Source organism: Daucus carota, chromosome 5 (genome assembly GCF_001625215.2).
Source record: "Daucus carota subsp. sativus chromosome 5, DH1 v3.0, whole genome shotgun sequence".
Classification (NCBI taxonomy): Eukaryota; Viridiplantae; Streptophyta; class Magnoliopsida; order Apiales; family Apiaceae; genus Daucus; species Daucus carota.
Genome location: NC_030385.2, coordinates 2369863 through 2395980, shown reverse-complemented (window position 1 = coordinate 2395980; position 26118 = coordinate 2369863). Strand labels below are relative to the sequence as shown.

General features: G+C 34.0%; 2 protein-coding genes across 6 annotated transcripts; both read left to right on the top strand.

Annotated features, from left to right (window-relative positions):
• The first annotated feature begins 6078 nt into the window (after positions 1–6078).
• Positions 6079–13227, top strand: LOC108223302 (protein MEI2-like 4). 5 transcript variants are annotated; one of them, XM_017397479.2, is made up of 15 exons: positions 6079–6218; positions 6355–6400; positions 7152–7250; positions 7516–7561; positions 8681–9102; positions 9210–9368; positions 9553–9669; positions 9761–9897; positions 10199–10284; positions 10376–10792; positions 11114–11735; positions 12104–12188; positions 12279–12347; positions 12477–12656; positions 12769–13227. In XM_017397479.2, exons 3-15 carry the CDS (start codon positions 7173–7175, stop codon positions 12931–12933), a joined length of 2583 nt encoding a protein of 860 aa, XP_017252968.1. In that variant the 5' UTR covers positions 6079–6218; positions 6355–6400; positions 7152–7172; the 3' UTR covers positions 12934–13227. The 5 variants fall into 5 exon arrangements, with proteins under 5 accessions (XP_017252968.1, XP_017252967.1, XP_063949455.1 ...); XM_017397478.2 differs by having other exon boundaries at positions 10367–10792; XM_064093385.1 differs by having other exon boundaries at positions 10364–10792.
• Positions 13228–15151: 1924 nt separating this feature from the next.
• LOC108220829 (uncharacterized) lies at positions 15152–26077 on the top strand. Its single transcript, XM_064093566.1, has 8 exons — positions 15152–15391; positions 17974–18195; positions 18705–19206; positions 19314–19470; positions 22041–22085; positions 22810–22975; positions 23881–24251; positions 25547–26077. Exons 1-8 carry the CDS (start codon positions 15221–15223, stop codon positions 25863–25865), a joined length of 1953 nt encoding a protein of 650 aa, XP_063949636.1. The 5' UTR covers positions 15152–15220; the 3' UTR covers positions 25866–26077.
• The last annotated feature ends 41 nt before the right edge of the window (positions 26078–26118 follow it).

The window sequence follows — 26118 nt, the reverse complement described above, 5'->3', positions numbered from 1 at the left end:
TTCATGTGTACAGGAGGGTCTCATTATTAATGTGAGTTGAACCAATCATATATTGTCAACTAAATTTGGGAAAAAAAAATATTAAAAACACGTTTTAGATATCTAGCATTTTCCTTCTACATAACAAAGGTATTAAACTGGCCGTTTGGGTTAACTTAAAAAAAGTTATTTCTGACAAAGTAAAGAAGTAGAGTAGATTTGAGAATTAAGTTGAGACTTATAAGTTATAAAATGTTTGGAAAACATATAAAAGTTCTGAGCGGAGAGCTAGCATTCAAATTATAATTTTTTTTCTCCAAAACTTTTTAAAATATTTTTATTTATTTATACAGACATGTGAATAAGTGATTATTTAGAATTGCTTAACAAGCACAAGTCTCGATCCCAACAAATATGTACACCTACAAATGCTGGGTGTGTCCATATCAGTTCCTAAATTTTATTGCAAAAATTTCTTCGATCAGGATCTGATAAAACACTTTCCTAGTTGAATGAATTAACCTCGAATATTATACTATATTCTTATACAATTTATTTTCAAATTCGTGTTTTTTCGTCAAAAATATGTTTAAGAAGATACCGATAGGCTCTTATGTATTGTATCTTTTTTAAATTAATTATCTGTATATCGCGTCATTTGAAAATATAATTTAGGACATGTAACATCTTACTTTATATATGAGATCTAAAGTCATGATGGATTTGTAACAGTCTGAATAATAACGATAATAATATTATACAACATATAATTTCCTGGACAAAAGGAGATTAATAAATTTATAGGCACGCAAATGTGGTCAGTGGAATGTTAGATTAACCAAACATTGAACTAACCAGATGGAGGTGAAGTTGGGGAAGCTACGAAAATGAAACGAGTTGGCAAGCTGCAAATCCACTCAACAAACAATACCTTGTACATTTTGTAACGCTTCCACAAATGGACAACCTAATTTTCCGGAATATTGTTACGATTTCAAACTGGATAGAGGGGCAACGTTTTTTGTTTGTAATAATTAAACAATCGGGGACCATCATACTTGATGGATTTCCGTGCAATGCACATGTCATGATGCTTGGCGATTTATCTCGGCTTCAATTTTCTTTTCGTGTCCGATTAATTTGAATCCCGGATAATGACCTTGGTATGAAAACCATAACTCGAATCTGAAATTCTGAAGGCGATTTTGTTGTTTTTATCAGAGAAAAATAGTAAAGAATTGTATTTGAATCCCAGATAATGACCTTGGTATGAAAACCATAACTCAGAAGCTGAAATTCTGAAGGCGGTTTTGTTGTTTTTATCAGAGAAAAATAGAAAAAATTGTGAAAATATCACTGTTTTCATATTGGAAAAACAAGTTCAAAATTGAATATGTGATTGCAATATTGGTTGAAATCAATTGATTTTTAAGTTACGGAAGTTGTAATTGAGATTTTAAATATGATTGCACCATATTTAAATAAATAAATATATAAATATATATATATATTACATATTTTTAAGAAAATTTAAAAAATATTAGATTATACAAATAAAATTTTAAACATAAAAATGTTACTTTACTTAAATATATAATATAATATAATGATATAATTATTATTACATAATCCTATTTAGTTGTAATATATATATATGTATATGTGTGTGTGTGTGTGTGTGTCGGCACTTGCTCAAATGAGAACTTTCTTAAAATGAGAACCGTGAGAACTTTTCTAATTTATCAATATCTCATTCATTTGAAGGGCCCCGCCAGGGGCACCTTCACAAAAAAATGTATATAATTAAGGTCTCCACCTAGCTAGCCGAAAAAAAAATAAAAAAAAATCACTGATGACGTGGCAGTGGACTTTTTTTTTTTGAATTTTTTTTTGAAATTTTTTTTTTGACTAGTTAGGAAGAGACTAGTTTTATATACACTTTTTATATTGGGTACCCACTAGTTTGATATTTAGATTAGTCAAAATATGATAAATTAAGGAAGTTCTCACGGTTCTCATTTTAATATAAAACATTTAATTAAAATAAAACATTAAAATAAAACATTAAAATAAAACTAAAATATAAATATATTTAAACTACATCATCCACCACCTACCCCTATGTGTCATCACTTATCTAGGAACCACGCTCGTCCCTCTCAATCCACCCTGCGGTCTGCAGAGCCTCGTCAAGACTCAAGACTCCGCACAGCCCCGGACAAGCTCCAAACAACCTTAAGAGCCAAAATTTAATCCCATCATGATCCCACTTGCCCTATCCCGACCATAACAGGCCCCAGTTAGACCCCGTTTAGGCCTATCTCGGGTCCAATCTTAAAATCCTTATCATTCTACTTAATCACATTAACTTTTATTTAATTTATATTTCAATAATATATATCGGAATAGGTCATCTTTTCCTAAACATGTTTTAACCGTACCGTGGTAAATCCTTTGAATATATTTAAATTTATGTGAACAAGGCATGGAATATTTTACATATGATTTGCTATAAATCACAATGTAATTGCATTGTCACATAGGGTCATATTTGCATAAATTTGCTTTCAGAAAAGTAGATAAACTTTCTATAAATAAAATAAGTGGACCACGTCTTGTTGGTTATCATTTGAATGTCATGTGCAGTGCTTTTGGGCAGAAAGGATAGATCATCAATGTCCTTGTGTTTATAGTTTTTATTAATTATTAATCAATTTTATTTAAAATTCATTCTATTTCAAGGAAAAATTATTAGAAAAAATTAATTTAAAATAATTGGTATTAATTCTTAACGGAAATTTAATATTCTTCGCTGATTTTTGATGAATATATATTTGTATGAAATTATTTATTATTTTTGAAGATCATATAAAATTAAAATTAAATTGACCTCTTTCCTCTCCCTTGTAACCTTTTAATCTATCTTTCCCCACCCTACACAAGTCTTGCCTGTGAAAAATTTATTGCCAAAGTGACAGAATACAGAACTCTACATATACATTTGAAATGGATTTGCACTCTATCGTTATTATTAAGACAGGGTAATTGTTTAGGTACCGGCTTTGTTACTCAATCAATCCCTTACCCCTTGGGGGATTGCGTATAGGTTGGTAATAGTGGCTCAATTCTTTAGATTCCTTTCTTAAATTTATTGCTTCAATGTTATCCTAAATTGCTGCTTCCAACTGTTTTAAAAACGAAGAATTACAAGACAAAATACCAAATTAGGATTTTACTCGGTAAAATGAGGCGGAGCTAAACTAAATAAATAAATATATAAATTATTACTTTTTTTTCCATAATGCTAGAAGCTACTCGACTTAAAATGAGCGGTCTCGATTATCACTTAGATTATTTAATTATGTACATATAAATATAATATATTCTTTTATTATTTTAGCGGACATGAGATCGAGTAGAATTATGACTAATAAATAGATTCAATTATTAAATTTGGAACTTCAATCTTAATAATTTGGATTTTAACAAGGATGATCACATATGAAATATAGGCTCCATTTGATATTATTATTGCGGGTCATATATCGGTTCTTGGTTGAGAAAGAGTTAGAACAATGATTTGGTAAATATAAAAATAGTTTTTTAAACAACAATTTTTAGATAAAATTTAATTTTTTAAAAAAATAAAAAACAGGTCCTCCTATATGTTTGACAAATTTATTTTCTAATTTTTGCGAGAAAGTGTCATATATGTCATTATTAAGTATATGTCATTATTAAAATTTATCTAAAATATAATTTTAGTTTTATGTTATAATTCAAAATATATAAATATTAAAAAAATTATCCAATATCTATGACAACATTTCAAACAAGAGGGTAAAACTGAAGACGCCCAAAGTCTTGCAGAAAGTCAAACCTATCTTCAGACTGGACTTAAACTAGAGGGTAAAACTGACTAATAAGTGCAGACAAGTGACAAACATTTCAAACAAGCTTTCCCAAAGTTTTCAAAATTTTGGAAATTGCTACTACAGTACTCCTACTTGTTTTACCCCGCTGGACACGTGGACTTCACCGCAAGTAAAACATAAAAAGTTTGTCCACTGTGCTCATGGGCACATGCTAAGCGCGAAATTCAATATATTCGGGAGATTTTGATTGATGTGGTTGGTGTATTTGCCGGGTTCACCATTATTAAGGTCAATCAAAATCTCAAAAATTTATCAAATTCTGCTCTTAGCATGTGCCCATGAGCACACACTAGAAAAACCGAACATACAAATAAAAAGGCAAGAAAAGGAGGATAATTGATGCGCCACATCCAAACACGGTCCTATTATCTTTATCATATCTCTCCCGTACTTGACAGGTGATTCGCTGGTGAAGTATACTCTCTCTCGTGTTTCTGCATCGACTTCGTACCTTCTTTTGCACACTTTCTCTCTCTTCAACAATTATTATCACATTAATAGTTTTGATCAAGTTTCTCAGATCTTAAAATATGCTGTAATCATTGTTTTAATAACGTTAAAATCATGATTCAAAAACCTGGCCGATTAATTATCAATCAATTATTAATTTTTTTTTTATCAATTTAGTTTTTAAAATCCAATTAATTTTTATAAATTAATCTAAAGTTTATATAGCACGCTCAATAAATTAAATACTATCTTGCTAGTTAATGATTAAATTTTTGAGTATCTAATTTATTCTTAATCAGTATTTTTATTGATTCTATTGATGAAGTTCGATTCTCGATTTTTATGATACCAATTACGTGCATGTTGCGAATTTGTATAAATTAAGGCGAGCAAGAACTTATTTGTAAGTAGTTCGGTTTCATTTTTTACCACTGAGCTGAAAAAATTTTGATTAGTTTGTTTGAAAAAAATTCACCGACTTATCGATCACACTTCGATTTGATTAAAAATATCCAAATACCCTCTGAAGATTAAAAATTTCTGATATATCAATTCATTAGTTTCGATTCTCAATTTCTACAATTATATCACTGAAAAATACAAAATTATTACACAAATATAGTATAAATAAAATATTATATTAAAACTTATAGTAAAAGGATAACAATAAAATGCATTTTATAATGTACATTTGGGATGCATATCAGCTGAAGTAATAGTATACATCATCCATTCACACGCGGCATGTGTAACATTTTTGAAGCAAGCTCCAAAATACTGCTCTTCTTTATGGAAAATATGACGTATAGTCGTATACATAGAATATGAAAAATCAGGCAACACAATCTTTTAAATTTTTATTATTTCAGGAAAATAAGCTCTCTTAAATCTAACTTCCTGATATTAGATTGATTGGATAATCCAAGCAGAGAAGGATTTTTCTATCATCATTTATCTGAGATTTCTTAAAATACAAAAAAAAATGTTAAACATGATAAGAAAGCATTCATGAACGTATCATGACAAAGATACCAAACCTATAATTTATATTGGAAGTCGATAAGATTTTGGGTGTCGATTCTATCTATCATATTTTTTATGAGATAAGATTTCAAATATCATTATCGGAAGAAAACTACAAATATTATTTTATAATTAAAAACGCCACATCGATGTTTATACATCATTCACTTCCTAAAGCCGAATTATCTAATATTTTTTGAAATTTAAATGTTATTTCATATATTGTTTTATGCTGAAACACAAATGATGTTACGTTTTATAGGATTTTTGAGACATAAACATGACATGATATATGTTTTCTCTAAACTCTGATATTTTAAACGTTAATTGTTGAAATTGTGATTACGAGATTTTTTTAATAATTTATAACATTTTATATTAAATTCATATTCACAAAGCATTTCTAAAATTTCAGAAAATTGAGAGGACAATATAACGCGTTTGTGTATGTGCACACCACAACGTCCCCAACAGAACCCAAAAGCATAAAGCATAGCCCATAAATTCGAAATTAGCAAGTGCTACTAATTTGTTCCGATCTTATTTTAAGACGGGATAGAAAACGTGAAGACTAAAAAAGGACTTTTATAAATCTCTCTCCCTCTCTCATCTCTCTCGTCTCTTTCTCTCTCTCTCTCAACACACTCACATTTTTTTACACTTTAACTGTATCCGTTTCCTCTCTGTATCTCTCTAACACACGAAACCCGCTCATTTCTTTTCTCACTTTTGTCTTGTTTTCCCTTCTCTCTCCTCTCTCTCTCATTGAAAGCACAACTAACCTCTCTCTCATCAACGCACTTTCTCTCTCTAAAACAAAACGGAGCTCCGGTGATTATTCTCAACTCTCTCTCCCTCTCTTTTCTTTCTCTCTCGTCTCTACAATTCAACTAGCAAGACGTGATTTCTTGCTTGCTTTATAATTCTCTCTACTAACGCAATTCTCTCCCGTGTTACTCTTGTGTAGTTTGATTTCACTCTGAGGAGGCAATTTTGCTCGCAAATTTCGCGAGGTATGTTCAAAAGACGAGATTTTGATCATTTGTGTGTGTAAATCTACCGCAATTTGGCTAATTTGTAGCGTTTTTTTTTAGATTTGGTGTGTTTTTTTAGTTTGAAATCTGCTAGTTGTTGGCTTAATTTTGTGATAATTGCGTAGTTCTGACTTGATTTGAGGCTCTTTGCTGTTGATTTCGCCTGATCGGTTAGTAATTGTGGAGCTAGTTCTGTAAATTTGCTAGTTTTGTTATTCTGGAGGATTCTTTTTGAAATTTCGAGTTTGACTTAAATGTTGAGATTTGTAGATTGAGTGAAATTTTGCTTGAAATTTGAGTTTTCTCTGCTTGAATTCTACTTGGCCATCCAAATTTGGTTAAATTTGGTTCTGTAGATTCGGAATTAGGTTTTTGATCTTGGAAGCTGAATATGGGAGATTATTTTTTTGGAAGTCCAGCTAATGAATAAACTGAATTTTGTAATTATGATCTGTGTTTGAGTTGCTTTTACGGGACATGTTTGTATTTTTTAATTTGTTCCCGTCTCATCCTGCTCCTGTTCTTGTTTAATAGCTAAAAAATGGAATCTTTAAGTCATTGGCAGTTGCAAACACAATCTTTCCTCCAGCCCACACAGTTCAAATTAATAGTTTGAGTGTGTTTATATGATCTATATGATACAAATTTTCGGCTTCTTTTAATGAAATGGCAGTAGACGTGCTTGTGGGACTGAAAACATTCAAGTGTTGTCTTCTCTCTTTTATGACAGTTTTGGCATTGTATTTGCACAATGCCATTCAGACAAATGGACCAGAAGGATGCTGCCAAGACCTCAAGCGTGTTCAAGGAAATTCATATCCTTTCTGAGGTAATTCTTCTCCAGGAACAATTTAGAGGCTTTTTAGATCACAGCATTTGACCCAGTTAATAGGAATGGGAATGTGATTCTGTTACATGCTTGTAGAAGTTGTAGTGCAATCTCATTTCCATATCTAATGGCCCCTTAGTTGTTGGCCAATCCTGTGTTGTTTGGTGTACAGTTCTTTTCTATTTAGTATTTCACCAATATGGTATGCATGCACCTATACCTATTTTACATTATCCTAATATATTCTTTAAATTACAAATTGCAGGGGGAAACTGATTCTCAAAAGCATAATAACCTGGCTGATAAGCATGGTGAGCCATATTTATATCAATGATGTAATGATGTAATTTGAAAAATAGTGACTTTCTTTTGGTTCACCGTTGACACATGAAAGACGAATTGTCTTCGGTATGATACATTATGTTATCATAGTCAAGTATGAATACACCAAAATAGTGCTTAAAGGTTTTGGGTAGATCCTTTCCGATGCTTTCAACCAATAAATGTAAGAATAAAGTTTGTAATGGTAGAAACATGTACAAACCCGTCCTAAGGGTTCATGCCAACACATAATTGTGTATCCCAGGACATTGTACCATCTTTTGTAGAATTTGGATATACAGTATACATGATCTAGATGTATGATGTTGTAATAGTCTCCACTGATAACTCTCTTGTTCTTATGATATTGAATATCCTGAGTTTCTATAACTTTTCCTAGATACATCTCAAAACTTCATAATTTTATTAGCTGTTCATCTTACTTATCAATCATCTATATTTTATACAATATGTTACTCGGTGAATTTTTGAACTTTTACAAAATCCTATTTGTTATCCTAAGTTACACCTTTTGCAGTATGTATTTATAACACAACTTGTTATCCCAAGTTGCACCTTTTGCGGTTTGTATTTATAGCACAGCTACGCTTGGACTATTAGTGCTTGTTACAGCCTGTCCACCCATGCCGTAATTTGTAATTAAATTCCATTTCCAGACCTAATGTAGCAGTTTTTGCTATATAAGAAGTTGGTGGCTCTTTGTTTTACTTATTAGAGAAAGGTCGTGAGGACCTCATTTGTTTTGGAAGCACAGGTGTCCGCGCATTGCGTTCAATAGGACTAAAAGTGACAATGTCTTGAATAAAAATTGGGACCATATTGCCAATGAGACGCGCAATGCGCTGGCTAAATTTCATGATTTACCTTGCGATGTGTGGCAAAATTGACACAGAGGGGCCCAGCTTAAATAATATGTCTAAATATATTCCTGCAAAAATAAAAAACTAGAGGAAGAGACCTTTTTATTTTTCTTTTAGCAGGAACTGCCTCATCTTTGTATACTGATGTGTGCTCAATTTTGATGAACTTTACATCATTTCCTTACATTTTTGCTCTCACTTATGATCTAAACTTTCATCAACATGCAGTTATATCAGCGAAAGAGGATGCTCAACTTCAGCAATTAACTGATTCTGGTGAGTCATACGAAGGTGAACCCTTGACAGAGACTAAAGAAAGTGAGGCGCATAGTATTGGCAATCTCCTTCCCGACGAGGATGATCTTTTTTCTGGAATAATTGATAAGTTAAGATGTGGCACTCGTTTGGATGGTAGCGAAGATGAAGAAGATCTTTTTCAAAGTGGAGGTGGCATGGAATTAGAGCCAGAGAATTGCTTAAACTATCATCATCAGAACGGCACATATACTAACGGAGTTCTTAATGGTGAAAGACATTCAAATGGTTCGATTGCCAGAACACCCTCTTATAATGAGCAATTTTCTAGGACACTTATTGTAAGAAATATCAATAGCAGTATTGAAGATTCTGATTTGAGGTCTCTTCTAGAGGTGCATAGTTCTTATTACCTTAAGCTCCATATACACTTTTGAATATTATATTGGTTCTGGCAGAGTTCTCAACTATTTTTTTTTTTTTTTGTTATATTGTTCTTCAGAAATTTGGGGACGTTCATTCTCTGAACACAACTTGTAAACACCGAGGCTATGTCGTTGTTTCTTATTTTGATATAAGGGCAGCTTGGGGTGCAAGGAACTCACTACACAATAAACCGTCGGGACACATGAATCTTGATATACAGTACTTGATCCCAAAGGTCCATTGAAGCTACTTATTACTGTGCATGAGCTACAGCATTAAATTGTTCTTTATTTGCAATTGATATACTTTCGCAACTGTTTGTGCAATGTGCTTGATAGGAAGCTTCAAGTATTAGCTCATTATGCAAGTAGCTAACTCCCAGGCCTCATTAAATTCTGATTTTCCCTTGCATGTTTTAGGATGATCCTTTGGAGAAAGTTATTAAAGCAGGCACACTTGTGGTATATAATCTTGATGCCCTAACGCCCAATGATAATATTGGCCACATCTTTGGTAGTTTTGGAGAGATTAAAGAAGTAAGTTATTTATTGAAACTCTTATATGCTGTATCATTAAACTGCTGTCTATAGTTAGAAACTTATATGGCTTGAAATTTGGCGGTGGCAGATTGGGGAAACACTGGAGTGTAATAAGTTTATTGAATATTATGATATTCGAGCAGCGGAAGTTGCTTATCGCACATTAAATTGGAGCACTATTGCAGGAAAGCAGATCAAACTTGAACTGGGCCGGGATAGACAATTGTATGTTCTACACAAGCATGAATATCTTATTTTCTGTGTCAGTTTCACTGTTCCTAATTAAAACGGTACCAGTCGTCCAGTCTTACTTTTGACGATCATCTACAAGCATAGGATGTCTAAAACCCATTTATCAAAACAGGGTTTAGTGTTGTAATCTTGGTTCCATTCGGCTCTCTAGGATATTACCATGTTCCTTACTATCATATATTTCATTTTAATGTTACCATGTGAAAAGACTGTTTCTGCTTATTTGTTTATGTAATCCCTTTTAAATTTGAAACTTGTTTTTCGCACTGTGCAGTTTAGTGCCGCAGCTCCATCCTGTGCTTGCACAAGATGAACGCAGTCATCGTGGAAGCTTTGAAGACAGATCATCATTGGAACTAGGTATAATTTGATTAGGGGGAAGTTTCTGGGTTTTTTTTTAAATTGTTAAATCTGTGATATGCTTACATTCATCTAACAGCAGCTTTTGCAGGAACACTTCGTCCTTCCCTGATGTCACCTAGCCGTTTATATGGTGGATCTGTTGGTAAATTACATCCAAAAAGTGATATGACCATTGGTGCTTATAACGATAATGCCTTCTCCCAAGGTAATTTCAGTGTTCCAGGAAGCTTTCCTGTGAGGGTTGCAACTGGTGATCGGTTTGTGCTTCATGAGCCAAGGCATCCTATGGATCAAGAGAATTTTAGTAACTCACGTCCTGCAAGTCACAATCTCCATTCCCTCCCAGATTATTATAATGGTTCAGCCCATGGTATATCATACAATTCCTTTAGCAGTGCTGCAGACTCGTCAATTGATGCTAATCCTAGAATATTAGAAGGCATAAACGACCGAAACGTTTATATCATGGACCCTAAAGGCCAGCAAGCAGAGCCTCATGTTGGAGGTAATTAGTAAGACTATTTGCAATGCTTTAATATGTTTAATTCTTTTTTAATATAATCTTGTGATAGAGATCATAAGTGCCTTGTCCTTTCTTTAACTGTGATGATTCTAATCATATATACGTGTGTATCATAAATAAAAGCATGGAGTTCTGACGGTGATCGTATTAAAATATCTTCTGCACTTGCAGAGTAGCATAATAAGAAACCTGTACTAATCAAATCATTAACAATGATTTTGTTATTTATATGATATGCTTAGTTCTGATTTGGTTTTCAACTGGTCATTGTGAAATCATGTCATTCATGATTTTATTTACCAGTTTTTGGCTCTTCCTGGACGAGTGGTTGCAGCATTCCTGAAGATTACTATATAAAGAGAAATTCCAACTCGTTTCAGCAATTTCCAACAAGTCCCATGGGTTGGACCAATTCATTGCCACTTGCCAATGGTACTCAAAAGCTACCTGGGTTGTCTAGATCGTCAACTAATGTGCTCAACACGGTTTCTCACTCACATGACATGATGAATAAAGTTTCTCATACTCGATTATACCATGACGGATCATTACCAGTCTCTAATTTGTCCCGTTGGAACAATGAACATGCATACATGGAGTCTATTGGAAGACTTGGACTCCACAATAAAGTATCTGACATTGCTCCTCGTAACTATTTGCATGATGAAAATCACATTGGCAAGTTCATCAACTCTACCATGAGCCCTCCTCAACGTTTATCTGATTTTGTTCCTGGAGTAAATTTAGTTGCCTCAGCACCGACCTCTTTCGGCGCTCCAAAAGAACGAATGAGAAACCAATCAAATTGGAGAAGTGAAGCTGACTCTTGTCATGCTGATAAGATGAAGTACGAACTTGATATTGATCGTGTGCTACGTGGAGAAGACAGTCGAACTACATTGATGATAAAGAATATTCCAAACAAGTATGTAAAACAATATTTGCTTTTTCTCTACCCATATTTTCTTATTTCATTGCTTTTATTATGCTTTAAATCTGGAATCATTTTAGTTTAAGTCATGAGGACAAAGTACCATAATACACACACACACAAACACAAACCACTGCAATTTGTAATATGTACATGCACAACATACTTATGCATAGAATTTGGATCATTCGTATTTATCTTGAAAAACAGGCCGGCTCGTCTCCTTGGACTGTTTTGTTTCTCTTTTAATCAGATTTAGAGTACACTTCACACATAACAAATCCTGCTGATTTTGTTTTTTGGCATGAATTTTATTTCTTTGTCTTATTTCAAGTTTTAATCTTTGTAATCGGTTACTATAGGTATACTTCAAAAATGCTCCTGGCAACAATTGATGAACAGCATCGAGGGACTTATGACTTCATTTATCTTCCAATTGATTTCAAGGCAAGTTTAATTTTAGCGTATATGATTAGAGATACAAAATTCCAGATATTTTTTTAGCAGGTACTAATTCCATACATATTCTTATAACAGAACAAGTGTAACATGGGTTATGCTTTCATTAACATGACCGATTCACTTCAAATTGTACCATTTTATAAGGTTAGATATATCGTCCCTAATGCAGATATGATCTGGTTGATATTGACTGTTCTATACATTATATATATCTTTTATTTTGACATTCTCAATCTCACGATGGCTGACAAGTTATAAACTTGTCTGCTGCAGACATTCAATGGCAAAAAGTGGGAGAAGTTTAACAGTGGGAAAGTCGCTTCTATTGCATATGCAAGAATCCAGGGGAAATCTGCTTTAGTTGCCCATTTTCAGAATTCAAGCTTGATGAATGAGGACAAGCGGTGTCGCCCTATTCTCTTTTGTACTGAAGGTCCAAATGCTGGTGACCAGGTATAAAATTTGCTACTGTAACTGAACTATTTCTTGCAATTGTTCTATGCATCGAACTTATTATTTACACCTTATATCGTACGATGAAAAAACTTTTTGATTGGGTATTTAGGAGCCATTTCCTCTTGGAACCAGTATCCGATCCAGGTCCAGTAAACCTCGAAGCACTTTTAACGACGAGAACCATAATCAAGCAAGTCCTTCAAGTTTTGTAAGAGGGGATGTTATTTCCAGCGGGGCAAGCTCCCTGTCAAGTTCAGTGAAGGATACATTTTGATTAGCCTACCAAACTGATGCATTAACTTTGTGGATCGAGCAGATCACGCCTACCTCAGTTCTGTACATCTATGGTGGCCTGAATCCATTTTTGTTGTAGTTAATACCTAAAAATTTTGTGAACAGAAAACCTAACTTGAATTGAACTAGCAAGTCCCTTTTTCCGACAGTTCTATGTAACTTATTGACCAGCTAATTAAACTGGCTAACTGGCTTAGCATAGAGCTCAAAATTTTGGCATTGTCTGTTTTTACATATGAGCTATGTTAAATGGTAATATTATCATTTGGTTATATTTTATCTGGAACATCTGTAAGCTTCCATTTATGTTGGCATAGATATATTTTATGTTAAGTTTGACTACTTGGTACTCGGATAGTCACATTGACTCGTGACTTGACCAATGTTTGTGACTTTAAAGTTTACCAGTTTGAGTCGAGTACTGCAATTGTTATTTTATCTAAGAAAATATTGTGATTTTAGTTGAGAATAGACCATAGCAGGTCCAGTTGATTTAACATGCTTACGAACATGTCATAGTTATGGAACAAATTTCATCAATTCATCGTTCATGTATTAATAATTAAAATGCGGATAGTCTTTAATTTTGATACTCAGACATTTGAGCATGGATATCTAGCAAATAAGGACGGTCTTCAATTTTGAGTTTTGATACTCGTCGTTTGAGCCGTATGTGTGGATGCAACCATCTGCCGGAACTATATCGGCTAGAAAATAATATGAGATATTAGAGATGCATTAATTGAAATTTTATGTTTTAATTCTGCATAATCTTTAAATTAGTTAATATGAGATATTAAACATAAATTATTTGAGATTTTATATTTCCATTGTGTATAGAGAGTCTTTAAGTTAGCTAAATAATATACAAACTTCAAATTCGTAGTAGAATGAGGTATTTTTTTGAGTAGAAAAATCAATTCAATAATACCTCATTCTACATTTGAATATCGTCATATTTTAATGAATTTAAATGATCTCGATTAAATGTTATCGGATTTTAAGTATGATTTAAAGTCCATACCATTAGATTTTGATTTTGAAATGAATATACCTGGATTTCATGAATAAAAATATATTTAAATTTTCAACTAAATACACATTACTGAGAAAGAAACGAAGTCGATCATAACCGATAAATTATTGAAAAAATAATTTGGCAATAAATTCAATCAATTCTTCATTTTTCAAATTTTCATGCACTAAATGTAAGACGCCGACAATCTTTTTTATTTCTACCTTTCAACTGGAGAAAGTGATTAATAATAAATATGAAAACTTACTTGAATGAAAATAGAATGTCGTGAGATACGCTTACAAGTCCAATATCAAAATCATATATTATTTTAGTGGAAGGCACGAGACTAAACGAACTATCATGTTTTGAGAGTACGAGTGTGACAATAGTTGTCCAAATTCGTTGAAATGTGCTAAAATTGACGTAATCAAAGTAATCTCTCTGCTTCTGATCATGATTATAATATAATAACAAAATTATTTTTTATTATAAATTTAACAAAATTCACATACAACCCATCATTCACATTTCATAAAAGAGCGGCGGTCCTTGGCAGTCAACTATCAGGGCCAGTTTAGCTGGCATATTTCATAAAAGGACGGCGGTCCCTGGCAGTCAACTATCAGGGCCATTCAACAAGTGAAAAGCACTCTACAATCCTGCCTAGCGTTTGAAAAATTTTGAACATATAAAAAAATGTTATAATCTGAGTCGCTGGGTACGACCCAAAAGTGATGTTGATAAACCGCACTCATAAAATTACTCCTCCATCCGTCCCTCTTTAATTGTCACATTTGAAAAAAAGTCCCTCAATAGTTGTTTAATTCTTGTTTCAATGCATATATATATATATATATATATATATCATATTTATATTTCATTTGAATAAAACCATATTTATCTGTTAATTGTTAATTCTAATATTTGATTTTACCATCAATATATACTTATGACTTATTATTTAATACAATAAATGATGACGCACATGAAAATAATTTACAATATTCTGCATTTAATTTTTCTTAATATATGTTTTTTACAAATATGACAACTAGAAAAGAAAGCGAGGAAGGGTAGAAATTGCAAAACACAAATTACGTGCATCGAAATAAACATAAGTTACATAACCCGACCCGAGGCGAATAAAACAAAGCCTGTTTTCCTATAAAATCGCGGACACGTATTTACGTGGCCTAAGTGAGTAGCCGAAGTGTAGAACAAGAAGAGGGAAAAACACAGACACACAGATATGAAAACGGAACCGAGAATGAGCGACGAAAAATCCGCCGAGAATTTCTCCGATGATTCCGGGGACCGTAAGACAGGAGATGGACGAGAACAAGCTTTGTTGGCGCTGATTAAGTATCGTACTGAAGAAGTTGAGCGGAACAAGTGGCGTGTCAGTCATTACACTGCTGAGGTTTTGTCTTGTCTTGACTCATTCTTGTTGTGATTAGTTGATTTAATTGATTGAATTTGTTTGTGTGCTTTGTGATTGTAATTTGTTGAAATCGAGAAGTGTCTGTGTTTCTTTTTGGAAGGGAGGGGGAGTGTGAGTTTGAAATGAATGTGATTATGTGAATGTAGTTGTTGGTGAGCAATTTAAAAAGATTGAAGCTTTATTTGTCGTAATCGAGGGTGTTTGTGTTGTTTTTGTGGGGGGGGGGGGGTTGGTGGTTTCGAAAAGAACATGATTATGTGAATGTAGTTATTAGTGAGCAATTTAATGACTGTTTGTGTTTCTTGGGGGAAAAAGGAATGTGATTTTGAAATGAATGCGATTATGTGAATGTAGTTATTGGTGAGCAATTTTATGACTGTTGGTGGTTTTGAAAAGAACGCGTTTATGTGAATGTAGTTATCAGTGAGCAATTAAACGACTGTTTGTGTTTCTTGGGGAAAAGGAATGTGATTTTGAAATGAATGTGATTATGTGAATGTAGTTATTGGTGAGCAATTTGAAAAGATTGAAGCTTTATTTGTCGTAATCGGGGCTGTTTGTGTTTCTAGGTGGTGGCGTTGTTTTCAAAAAAAAAAAGTGATTATGTCTGTAGTTATTAGTGAGCATTTTAATAACTGTTTGTGTTTAATGGATAAAAAAAGGAATGTGAGTTTGAAATGAATGTGATTATGTGAATGTAGTTATTGGCGAGCAATTTAATAAGGTTGAATTGAATGTGATTATGTGAAAGTAGAGCAATATAATAAGATTGAAGCTTTATTTGTCGGAATTGAGGGTGTTTGTGTTTCTTTTTTTTTTTTTTGGGGGGGGGGGGTTGTTTCGAAAAGAATGTGATTATGTGAATGTAGTTATTAGTGAGCAATATAATAACTGTTTGTGTTTCTCGAGAAAAAAAGGAATGTGATTTTGAAATGAATGTGATTATGTGAATGTAGTTATTGGTGAACAATTTGATAACGCTGAAGCTTTATTTTCGTAAGTGAGAGTGTTTGTGTTCCGTGGGGGAAAAAGGAATGTGATTTTTAAATGGATGTGATTATGTAAATGTAGTTATATGTGAGCAATTTAATAAAGTTAAAGCTTTAATTTTAGGTTTGTGATGTTTTGAAGTTTGGAGATACTTAGGAGCCCTGAAATTGATATGTAATGAGTGTAAACGAGACTGTGAAAGGAGAGAATTAACTGCGATTAAAGAAGATAATGAATGTAATGTGGTTTGGATTAGTCGCACTCCTCGTGTTACTTGCACAAATAATATTTGATCCACTTTAGGGTTTATTAATTACAAGAGGGAATTAATTGATGAAGAATTGGACTGAATCCTGTATAAGGGTTTGGGTCTGAACTCTGAATTCCCGCGGAAATTTTGTTCCCTAGGACTGCCGCACCACTACCTCATGCAGTCCACACAATCAATTAAATTTACGCACTCAGCAACAATAATTTGGTAATTTGGATGTTGTAAATGCAAATTAGTGAGCAGCGGAGCCACTACTATCTTGTTACTTGTTTCGACACCGTGTCAAAAGATTTGTTGCTTTGAAGAGACTTGTTATGATTGAATTGCTTCTTGGATTAAGACGTAATAATAGAAGACTAAAAAGGATGGTCTAGACGTTTTTTGTTGATCAGTTGTGGCACCTAACTAGAGTTTATGTGAACACAAACAAACAAGAATATTTAAAATGAAAAGGTCTCTTTTTTGTTTGCCTTTAAGTTTTTTAACATTGGAAATTATGATTGTACATGTCATCTCTGGCAATTAACAAGTTTAAAAAAGTGAACTCAAGATTTAGTCAACAATGTTTTGCATGTGACAGGTGAGGCACATTTTATATCTATTTCTAGAAATTAGTTGATGAAAAAGTAATTATATCATTATTAATTCTTTAATGTCTTTTATCGATCTTGGTAATTGAAAGTTGCTTAATATCTTTACTTTATCTTTATTCCTGAAAGAAATTAGGGCTTTTAATGTTTCAGATGTATATTAGTATTGTTATAGCTTATCATGGGACCTTTATGTATCTGATGGCTGATGTTGCTCTTCAAATTGTTCCCCAAGGAGTTTTGAATTTGTCTGCAGTGGATTCACCTCAGTCTAGTTTTCAATAAATTTCATTACTCTGTCACATTATTATATGATATTTATGTTAGCATAACCAATATTGTAAAGTATTTAGAATAGTTAAATTTTAGGTGTATAAAAACTTATTAATTGGCTCCCAGGAGGCCAGGACACCGCAGAGGCCATGAATTGCTACTTGATCTAGTTTCCCACACACTATATACTAGGAAAACTCTGATTTGCAATTGTCACAACCTAATTTCTCCTTTGAACATGACAGGAGACTCACCAAAAGCTTTCTATTTGATTAACCATTAGTTTCCTAGAATATATAGTTCAAAGCTTGAAAAACTTGTATATGTGGTTGGATACTGTTGATAAATGCAGAAATTTGTTAAGATTTTATGGAGTTATTCTCCCTTGTAATGTTTGAAAATCATCTTAAATTTTTCTTTCACTATATGATATGCAGCTTGAGCTGTCACAAAAGAGGCTAGAGGAGTCCAAAAATCAGCTATCTGGCCTTCGGGGTCAACACTATATCCCTGCGTCCAGAGAGAACTCTGATCTTAGTACGCTAAAAGTTGAAGAGGAATCTAGTCCTTCCAGATATTGTCCGCGGTCTCCTGGAAATCAATTTATGTCAATATCGGTACCAGAGGAAGAAAGTATCAGGTCATCTAAAAAAGCTCAGGTAAATTTAAGAGGAGCATCTAGTGGCACTGTCCTTCAGAGTAGTGGAAGATCTTATCAAAACAAGGCTAAGCTTAGGCCAGAAGTTGTTGTACCTGCTCCAAATCCTGTAAAGTATTTATGTTAGCATAACCAATATTGTAAAGTATTTAGAATGGTTAAATTTTAGGTGTATAAAAACTTATTAATTGGCTCCCAAGAGGCCAGGACACCGCAGAGGCCATGAATTGCTACTTGATCTAGTTTCCCACACACTATATACTAGGAAAACTCTGATTTGCAATTGTCACAACCTAATTTCTCCTTTGAACATGACAGGAGACTCACCAAAAGCTTTCTATTTGATTAACCATTAGTTTCCTAGAATATATAGTTCGAAGCTTGAAAAACTTGTATATGTGGTTGGATACTGTTGATAAATGCAGAAATTTGTTAAGATTTTATGGAGTTATTCTCCCTTGTAATGTTTGAAAATCATCTTAAATTTTTCTTTCACTATATGATATGCAGCTTGAGCTGTCACAAAAGAGGCTAGAGGAGTCCAAAAATCAGCTATCTGGCCTTCGGGGTCAACACTATATCCCTGCGTCCAGAGAGAACTCTGATCTTAGTACGCTAAAAGTTGAAGAGGAATCTAGTCCTCCCGGATATTGTCCGCGGTCTCCTGGAAATCAATTTATGTCAATATCGGTACCAGAGGAAGAAAGTATCAGGTCGTCTAAAAAAGCTCAGGTAAATCTAAGAGGAGCATCTAGTGGCACTGTCCTTCAGAGTAGTGGAACATCTTCTCAAAACAAGGCTAAGCTTAGGCCAGAAGTTGTTGTACCTGCTCCAAATCCTGTAGTTCCTCAATCAAGCAAGTCTCATATGGGCACTAAATCTTCAGATGGTTCAGGTTCTACTCCTACTCATGCCAACTGTACTGTTAAGGTATCTGGAGCGAAGCCTAGTAAGATCTCTTCTGGGAAGGAACTTCTCAACATACAGGCTAAAGGAACCAAGAGGAAGTTTGGTAATGGTGTTACATGTTTATTTTAAGTGTTGCCTACAATCATAATTTCCGCCAGACAACTTGTACATATTTATTTAATACTGAAACCAATTATTGATAATTTACAGTGGAAAAAGAGCATAAAGACTTAATTACACAGATTGCTGGCAGCTCCTCAGTTCGCAAGTTACAGTGCCAGACAAGTTGTATTTTACCCAGTCAGCATAAGAGAAAGTTGAGGAGTCTGGCTTTATGTCCAACAAACGATCAGCTTTTTGTGACCAGGTATGTAGACTGAACTTTCATGTATTTCCAAACATAAAATTAATCAAGTGTCTACTTCAATAACATCAAACTAAAGGATGAGGCAATTCATTGGTTTCCTTCTTGTTTGTGGCTTAAAAGCTATTTATTTGTGGTATACAAAATCATATCTCTATACTTGACTTAATATAGATTTGTAAATACTAATTCTGGTAGATACAGTTTTAAGTGATCACTGTTTTTGGTTCTCTATCTATATTCTCTATGAACGCACTAAGATTTGTTTTTTGATACAAAAAAACATTATTGGTTTGGCGCCTTGAAATTGGAAACTGTGGTTCCTAGGTTTAACAATATGAAATGCTTTACCCAAATGATATTGTCGAGACATGGGATGTTGGAGAAGGCACTTGATTGGTTCACATTGCTGCCGTAGCATCATATTAGGAAAAAAATTGTAATTATATGTGACACTTGTAACTGGGAAATGTACGCTGGGAAAGTTTCGAATAATTAAGAGTTAATTGCAAAACGCAACCCCTTGGTATAGACCAAAAGCACTTTATGCTCATTACTATTGATGATTGCATTGTCCACCCCCTTAGTTTTTTAGCTCCACTTTCCGTACCTTTCCGTCAAATTTAGCAGTTAACGTTATTAAATGCTGAGGGCAGAAGGAGAAATTCAATTATTATTGATAAAAAGCAATGTTCATGTTCCTTTTCTGTGAGACATTTCATCGAACAACTTGTGGCCATGGAATATGTAACCTGCTCTTGCCAGTCTCTTGAGTTTAGATGTCACTTGAACCAAGTGGGATTGCATCAAGGTACATTCATTCAAAGCAGCCATCCACCATAAAATAGAAGATATGAGAATGTTTGGGGTTAAATTTTGTATGCTAATGCTAGGCTGAGTAATTTGATTGAATGCAATAAGAACTTCATTCACATCAAATAGGCAGATCATTTTCTACATAATCCTCGTGGTTTTCAAATATATTTAATCCTCGTCTATCCTCATTCTCGTATCTTCTATTTTAAATTTTCATTCCCATTCCAATCGATAATCCAAACAACCTCATACCAATTTAACCTCTCCCACCTGCCTCGATCGGAAAACCACCCCTGCAGCCTCTTGACCACCAATCCCCGCCAACCCCACCATCAAATCACAATTAACACACGAAATACATATATACAATTAACACATACTTAAATCAATTTGGGAGGGAATTAGGATTTTAGGCCAAACAATTACAAAAATTAGACAATAATAGAAAAAACTCGCTGAATTATCCATAATACACTTACTATTTAAAGTTAACAGGACAAAACTAATGGAACTGGTCATAGGGGTGGCAATATTGGACCCGACCCGACAACCCGACACGAATTCGACCCGCAAAATACGAATTCGGGTTGGGGGTTTTCGGGTTCGGGTCGAATTCGGGTTGACCCAAAATCAACCCAGAAAAATCGGGTCATTTTCGGGTTGAATTCGGGTTACCCGAAATTGACCCGAAATTACCCGAAAATTAATATATAATATAAATATTATATATATTTATATTATTAATATTATTTTTATAAAATTTATTTGTTAAATTTAATATAAAATTATTTAATTTAATAAAAATTAATTTATTTGGATTAAAATAATATTTATTTATTATTAAAAAAATATTTTTATTAATAAATATTAATTTTCGGGTCGGGTTCGGGTTACCCGCGGGTAGTGCGGGTCGGGTTCGGGTTGGGTATTCTGACCCATTAAATTTTCGGGTCGGGTTCGGGTTGGGTAAATTTTTTGACCCGCGACTGTCAACCCGACCCGACCCCGACCCGAAACCCGAAATTGCCAGCCCTAACTGGTCAAAATGGGTTCGAAGTGTGCCGAATAATTAGGTCTGGGGTGGACAGTGCAATCATTAGAAGTATAGGGCATAAAGTGCTTTTGGTCAATACCAGAGGGTCGGTTTTGCAATTAACTCAATAATTAAATATAAAGAATCATTATAGCTTTTAAGCTGGAGTGGATCCAGTTACCTCATTTAAAGATGGTACCTTATTATCTGTTCTCAATATTAAGTAACTCTGAGAATGAACTTCGTACTATCTACACATTCTGTCTTTTCACCTCATTTGGCTATGTGATTTGTTGTTTTAGCGGTGACAGAGTGTCTTATCAAATATATAGTACTTAATTTTAAAGTACACTTTTAACTAGTACAGGGTCCCTTATGTTTTGTTGTTAAAACTGATAATCTAACATAATCATTTGGGATATTTATCAATCAAGATAATTTCTGACTGGTTCTGATTACGTAATACATTTCAAATTTTAAGTGAAGTACATTCTTTTCTTTTGCTTTGATACATTCGCGCATCTAAGCCTGCTCTAAGATATGGATTTATATGTAATATTCTTTGTTGCCTCGGGCTATATCTGCAGGTTATCTTTCTTTAACTTTGTTAACTTGTACGTTAAGAAGCAACACAAGTATACTTGTTTGCTTTTTGTAAGCCATCATATATTGTAACTAATTTATATTGCAACTGACTCAAATTTTGACCATGTTGGTTTTGCAGTGCTTTGGATGGAGTCATTAACTTGTGGCAATTGCAAGCTAAAAGGTACACTTCTATAACTATTTTTTTTTTCAAATTACCCCCCCCCCCCCCCCCCCCCCCCCACCCTCTCTCTGCAAACACATAAATACTTGTTATGTTTTCTGAGCTCAAGTATTTTCAATCACAACTTGTCTTGGCTAAGAAACATGCACTCTTAGATAATTTTCTTAGTATTGAAGCAGACACAATGCGTCAAAGTCTGACATGTAACATGCAAAACAAAATGAAACTGCTGTGATATATATTAAAGGGCGCTAGATGTTTCAGTTTATTGAAGAGAGTGTCAATGTTTTTAGGTACATGACATATGCTACAGGCCTGAGAGTATTTGCAACTTAGTATGTGAATTACACTCAACTTCCTATGTAATCTTCTGTTAGGATAGTTGCATCTATAGTACTGGATCCTCTCTTTGCGCATTCAAATTGATCATCTTGAAGACGGTCCTAACATTATTGTAGCCCTTCCATAACTTCTGTAATATTGTGTACTCCTACATCTTATGAATACAATCTTTATCGTTCTTACTAAGATAACAAAAAAGGTACCTCTACTGTCTCATTTGCCAAGTGCTTGAGTCCCATAACGAACATGCTTGTATTAAACCTCTATACCTAGAAGTATTATAACCAATCGATGGTGACCATTATATTTCTTTTAGAAAATGAAAACATAAATGTAAGTCCGGAAAGATGTTTATTTAAGTTTTTTGTTTTGTAAATTGCAGATCTAGTGCCAATTGTTTAAGTAGCACTGATTGTTTATCCGTCAAGCAAAGGAGATGGCCGGAAGATATTGCTTGGCATCCCGAGGGGAACGGCCTAATTTCTGTGTTTGGTGCGGATGGTGGAGACTCACAGGTCGCAGTCTTGGATTTGAACAAAGGGAAAGAGGTAAACAGTCTAGTTCAACCAATTGTTTACCTTTAAATTTTATGCTTGTTCCAGATTACAACATATGATGTGTATGAATCATAAATATTACTTGACAAAGATGTAGCACGCTGTATATTTAACTAGTAACTACATAAACGGATCTACTTGTGTGACTCGGAAAAAATAGAAAAAGAGGAATATTTATTTTTTAATTTTACAATGCTGGAGCAAGTTCACCTGAAATTTCCTCCTTATTAAAATATAGTAGTTGATTGGGCATTCAGATTTCGAGTAGATGTCAAATTATGTGCACTATTTGCGATTAACTTCTCTTGGTATTGTTAATAATAAAATGTGGTCTATTTGAGATAAAGACATTACACATGTAATTATATCTTAAAGTGTTTAAGTGAGGTCATTTTGAAAGAACAAAGAAGTGGTTACTAAAGAATTCACAACAATAACATTTTACCCCTTTAAACTGTATTCCTAGCTAGCCCTGATAGTCAAAACGAGAATAAGAGAAAAAGAACTTAGGTAATTCTGCTATTCCTCTGTTTTTAAGGATATCAAAAGCTATTTGAAAAAGAAACAAATTTGTGCCAGATTTAGTGATTCACTTTTCAAAATGTATGGAGAGGAGAGGTTAAGATTATATGAATATTATACTTGATAACTGAATTTAACTACACTGAAAGTGAAGGGGCTGTATCAAATGGGTGTTAGTTAGCTCTACCAGGTTCTGCAGCTTGCTAATCCAAATTATAATTTTTTCTGGGGAGTATGCATGATTATCAAAATAGACTACATTTCAGCATATATTAGTAACTCCTGCTATTATGCTTAATAAGCAAATTTTGCTGTTATGCTCATTAAGTATATAAAACAAAATCGTGAAAGTTTTCCTGTACTCGTGTTAACAGAATGGTCGTGTTCACTTTCTGGAGGATAAGCCACATACTAAAGGCATCATAAACAACATAGTATTTATGCCATGGGAAGATACCTGCTTTGTTACGGCAGGTAGTGATCATGCTGTAGTCCTTTGGACTGAAAATGATGGGATTAAAGACTGGAATCATAAAACATTGCATAGGAATCAGCATACCAGCGCTGTTATGGGAGTTGCTGGGTTGCAGCATAAGAAGGTTGTACTTTCTGCTGGCGCTGACAAGCGGATCACAGGGTTTGACGTGGGAGCTGGTAGAGCTGACTACAAGCATCAAATAGACAGTAAATGCATGAGTATTGTGCCAAACCCGTGTGATTATAATCTCTACATGATTCAGACTGGGTAAGCTTAATCTTGGTATTTTCTTGTCGAATGTATATACAGCATCTCTAACTCGTGGCCTTGCTTCAGCACCGATACTCAACATACATGGGATAGCATTTTTCATATTCTTCGTGATCACTTTAGGTTTAGGCTATGTAGGCAGAACTTACTTCTTGACTATGGTCACTCCACTTAAATCACTAAAATTATCTGCTTCCTATAGAACCTGGACATGCCTACTGAAGTCTATAAATTTCATCATCGATATTGATTTTTTTTTTGCTCAGACCTGTTTTGAACATCAACCTGAACTCCTGAAGCCATATATGTACTTATGACTTACCCCTATCTGTATGTTCACAATATCAACCTCTTATGTTGTGTTTGGTTGGAGAGAATGGAATGGGATGGAATGGAATGAACAAATATAAAAGAAGATATAAGAGGTAGGAGGGACTTTAAAAATAAGAATGAATGAGTGCAGAATTTTGAGAATTGGGAACAAATTGGGTATAGGAGGGAATGGGGCATTCCTTCTCAAAATGGGTTGTGTTTGGTTGGGGTGAATGATTCCGGAAGGAATGGAATGATTAATGAACTATCTTATGGACAATTTTTAAGAAATTTCATTCCTTCCTCCATTCCATTCCGTACATCATGTGCTAGATATCACACCTTCAATTTGAGATGGAATGCTCCATTCTCTCCCATCCTCAATTTCTTCTCAAATCTCATCATAGCAATTTTGCACTTCCTCAAATTTTTTTCAAAACTTTCTTCCTATCTCTATTTGTTTCAAGTATTTTTACCCATTCCATTCCATTCTCCCCAACCGAACACAACATAATATACTAGAATGTAAGGAATGGAATGGGGGAAGGAATGAAATCTTTGAACATTTGTTCGTAATAAAGTTCAAATTTCATTCCGGTGCTTCTAAATTCATTCACCCCACCTGAACACAAGATGACAGGATTTTAATCTGAAATTTTACAAAAGTTCAAATTATGTTGATATCGAGACAGTTGAGGTCAGAACAAGGGTGATAGAGCAGCGCTCTGATCTAGGTACTGAGATGTTGCCTCCTTGTGAAAATTGGGCGTCACTTAAGTTTTTGGGTTATATTGTGATTCTGCATTCTACATAATATTTTAAGGCTAGCTTAAGTTTATTTGGGCATGTGAATTTTCTCATTATTAGATTTACATCAAATGAAGTGTTTTTCCCCCCTTGTTTTGCAACATACATCTTTTGACTGCTATTCTGTTTCTTGCATAACTCACATATATATTGAAATTGTGTTTTATGCGCAGGACTATAGGAGAACAACTTCGCTTATGTGATTATAGGGTGAGACAAACGGAACTCCACACATTTGGCTGGGAACAAGAAAGTAGTGAATCGCAGTCAGCCTTGATAAATCAAGCTTGGTCCCCTGATGGTCTGTACATTACTTCTGGTTCAGTGGACCCTATGATTCACATTTTCGATATTAGGTATAATGCTAGAAAGCCGACTCAGTCAGTAAGAGCCCATCAGAAGCGAGTATTTAAAGCCGTATGGCACAGTACCTACCCTCTCCTGATATCAATTTCTTCCGATTTAAACATTGGATTGCACAAGATCACATAGTGCGGCAACCTGTGCTCTTTTGTTTTGTATAAGTCTCTGCAAGATTTCTAAATCTAGGAATTGATGTAGCTGAGCTCACCAAACTTACAAAAGAATTTCTTTTTCTGTTGCTAAACTTGCAAAAGTTTTTTTTTTGTGAAGTATTGACCTGGTACAGTAGTACCTAGTACACAACTATAGATTTATGAAATACATCAATGTCAGTTTCGTGACTTCCGTGGGCCGAATGGTTTTTGATTTTTCAAGTTTAATT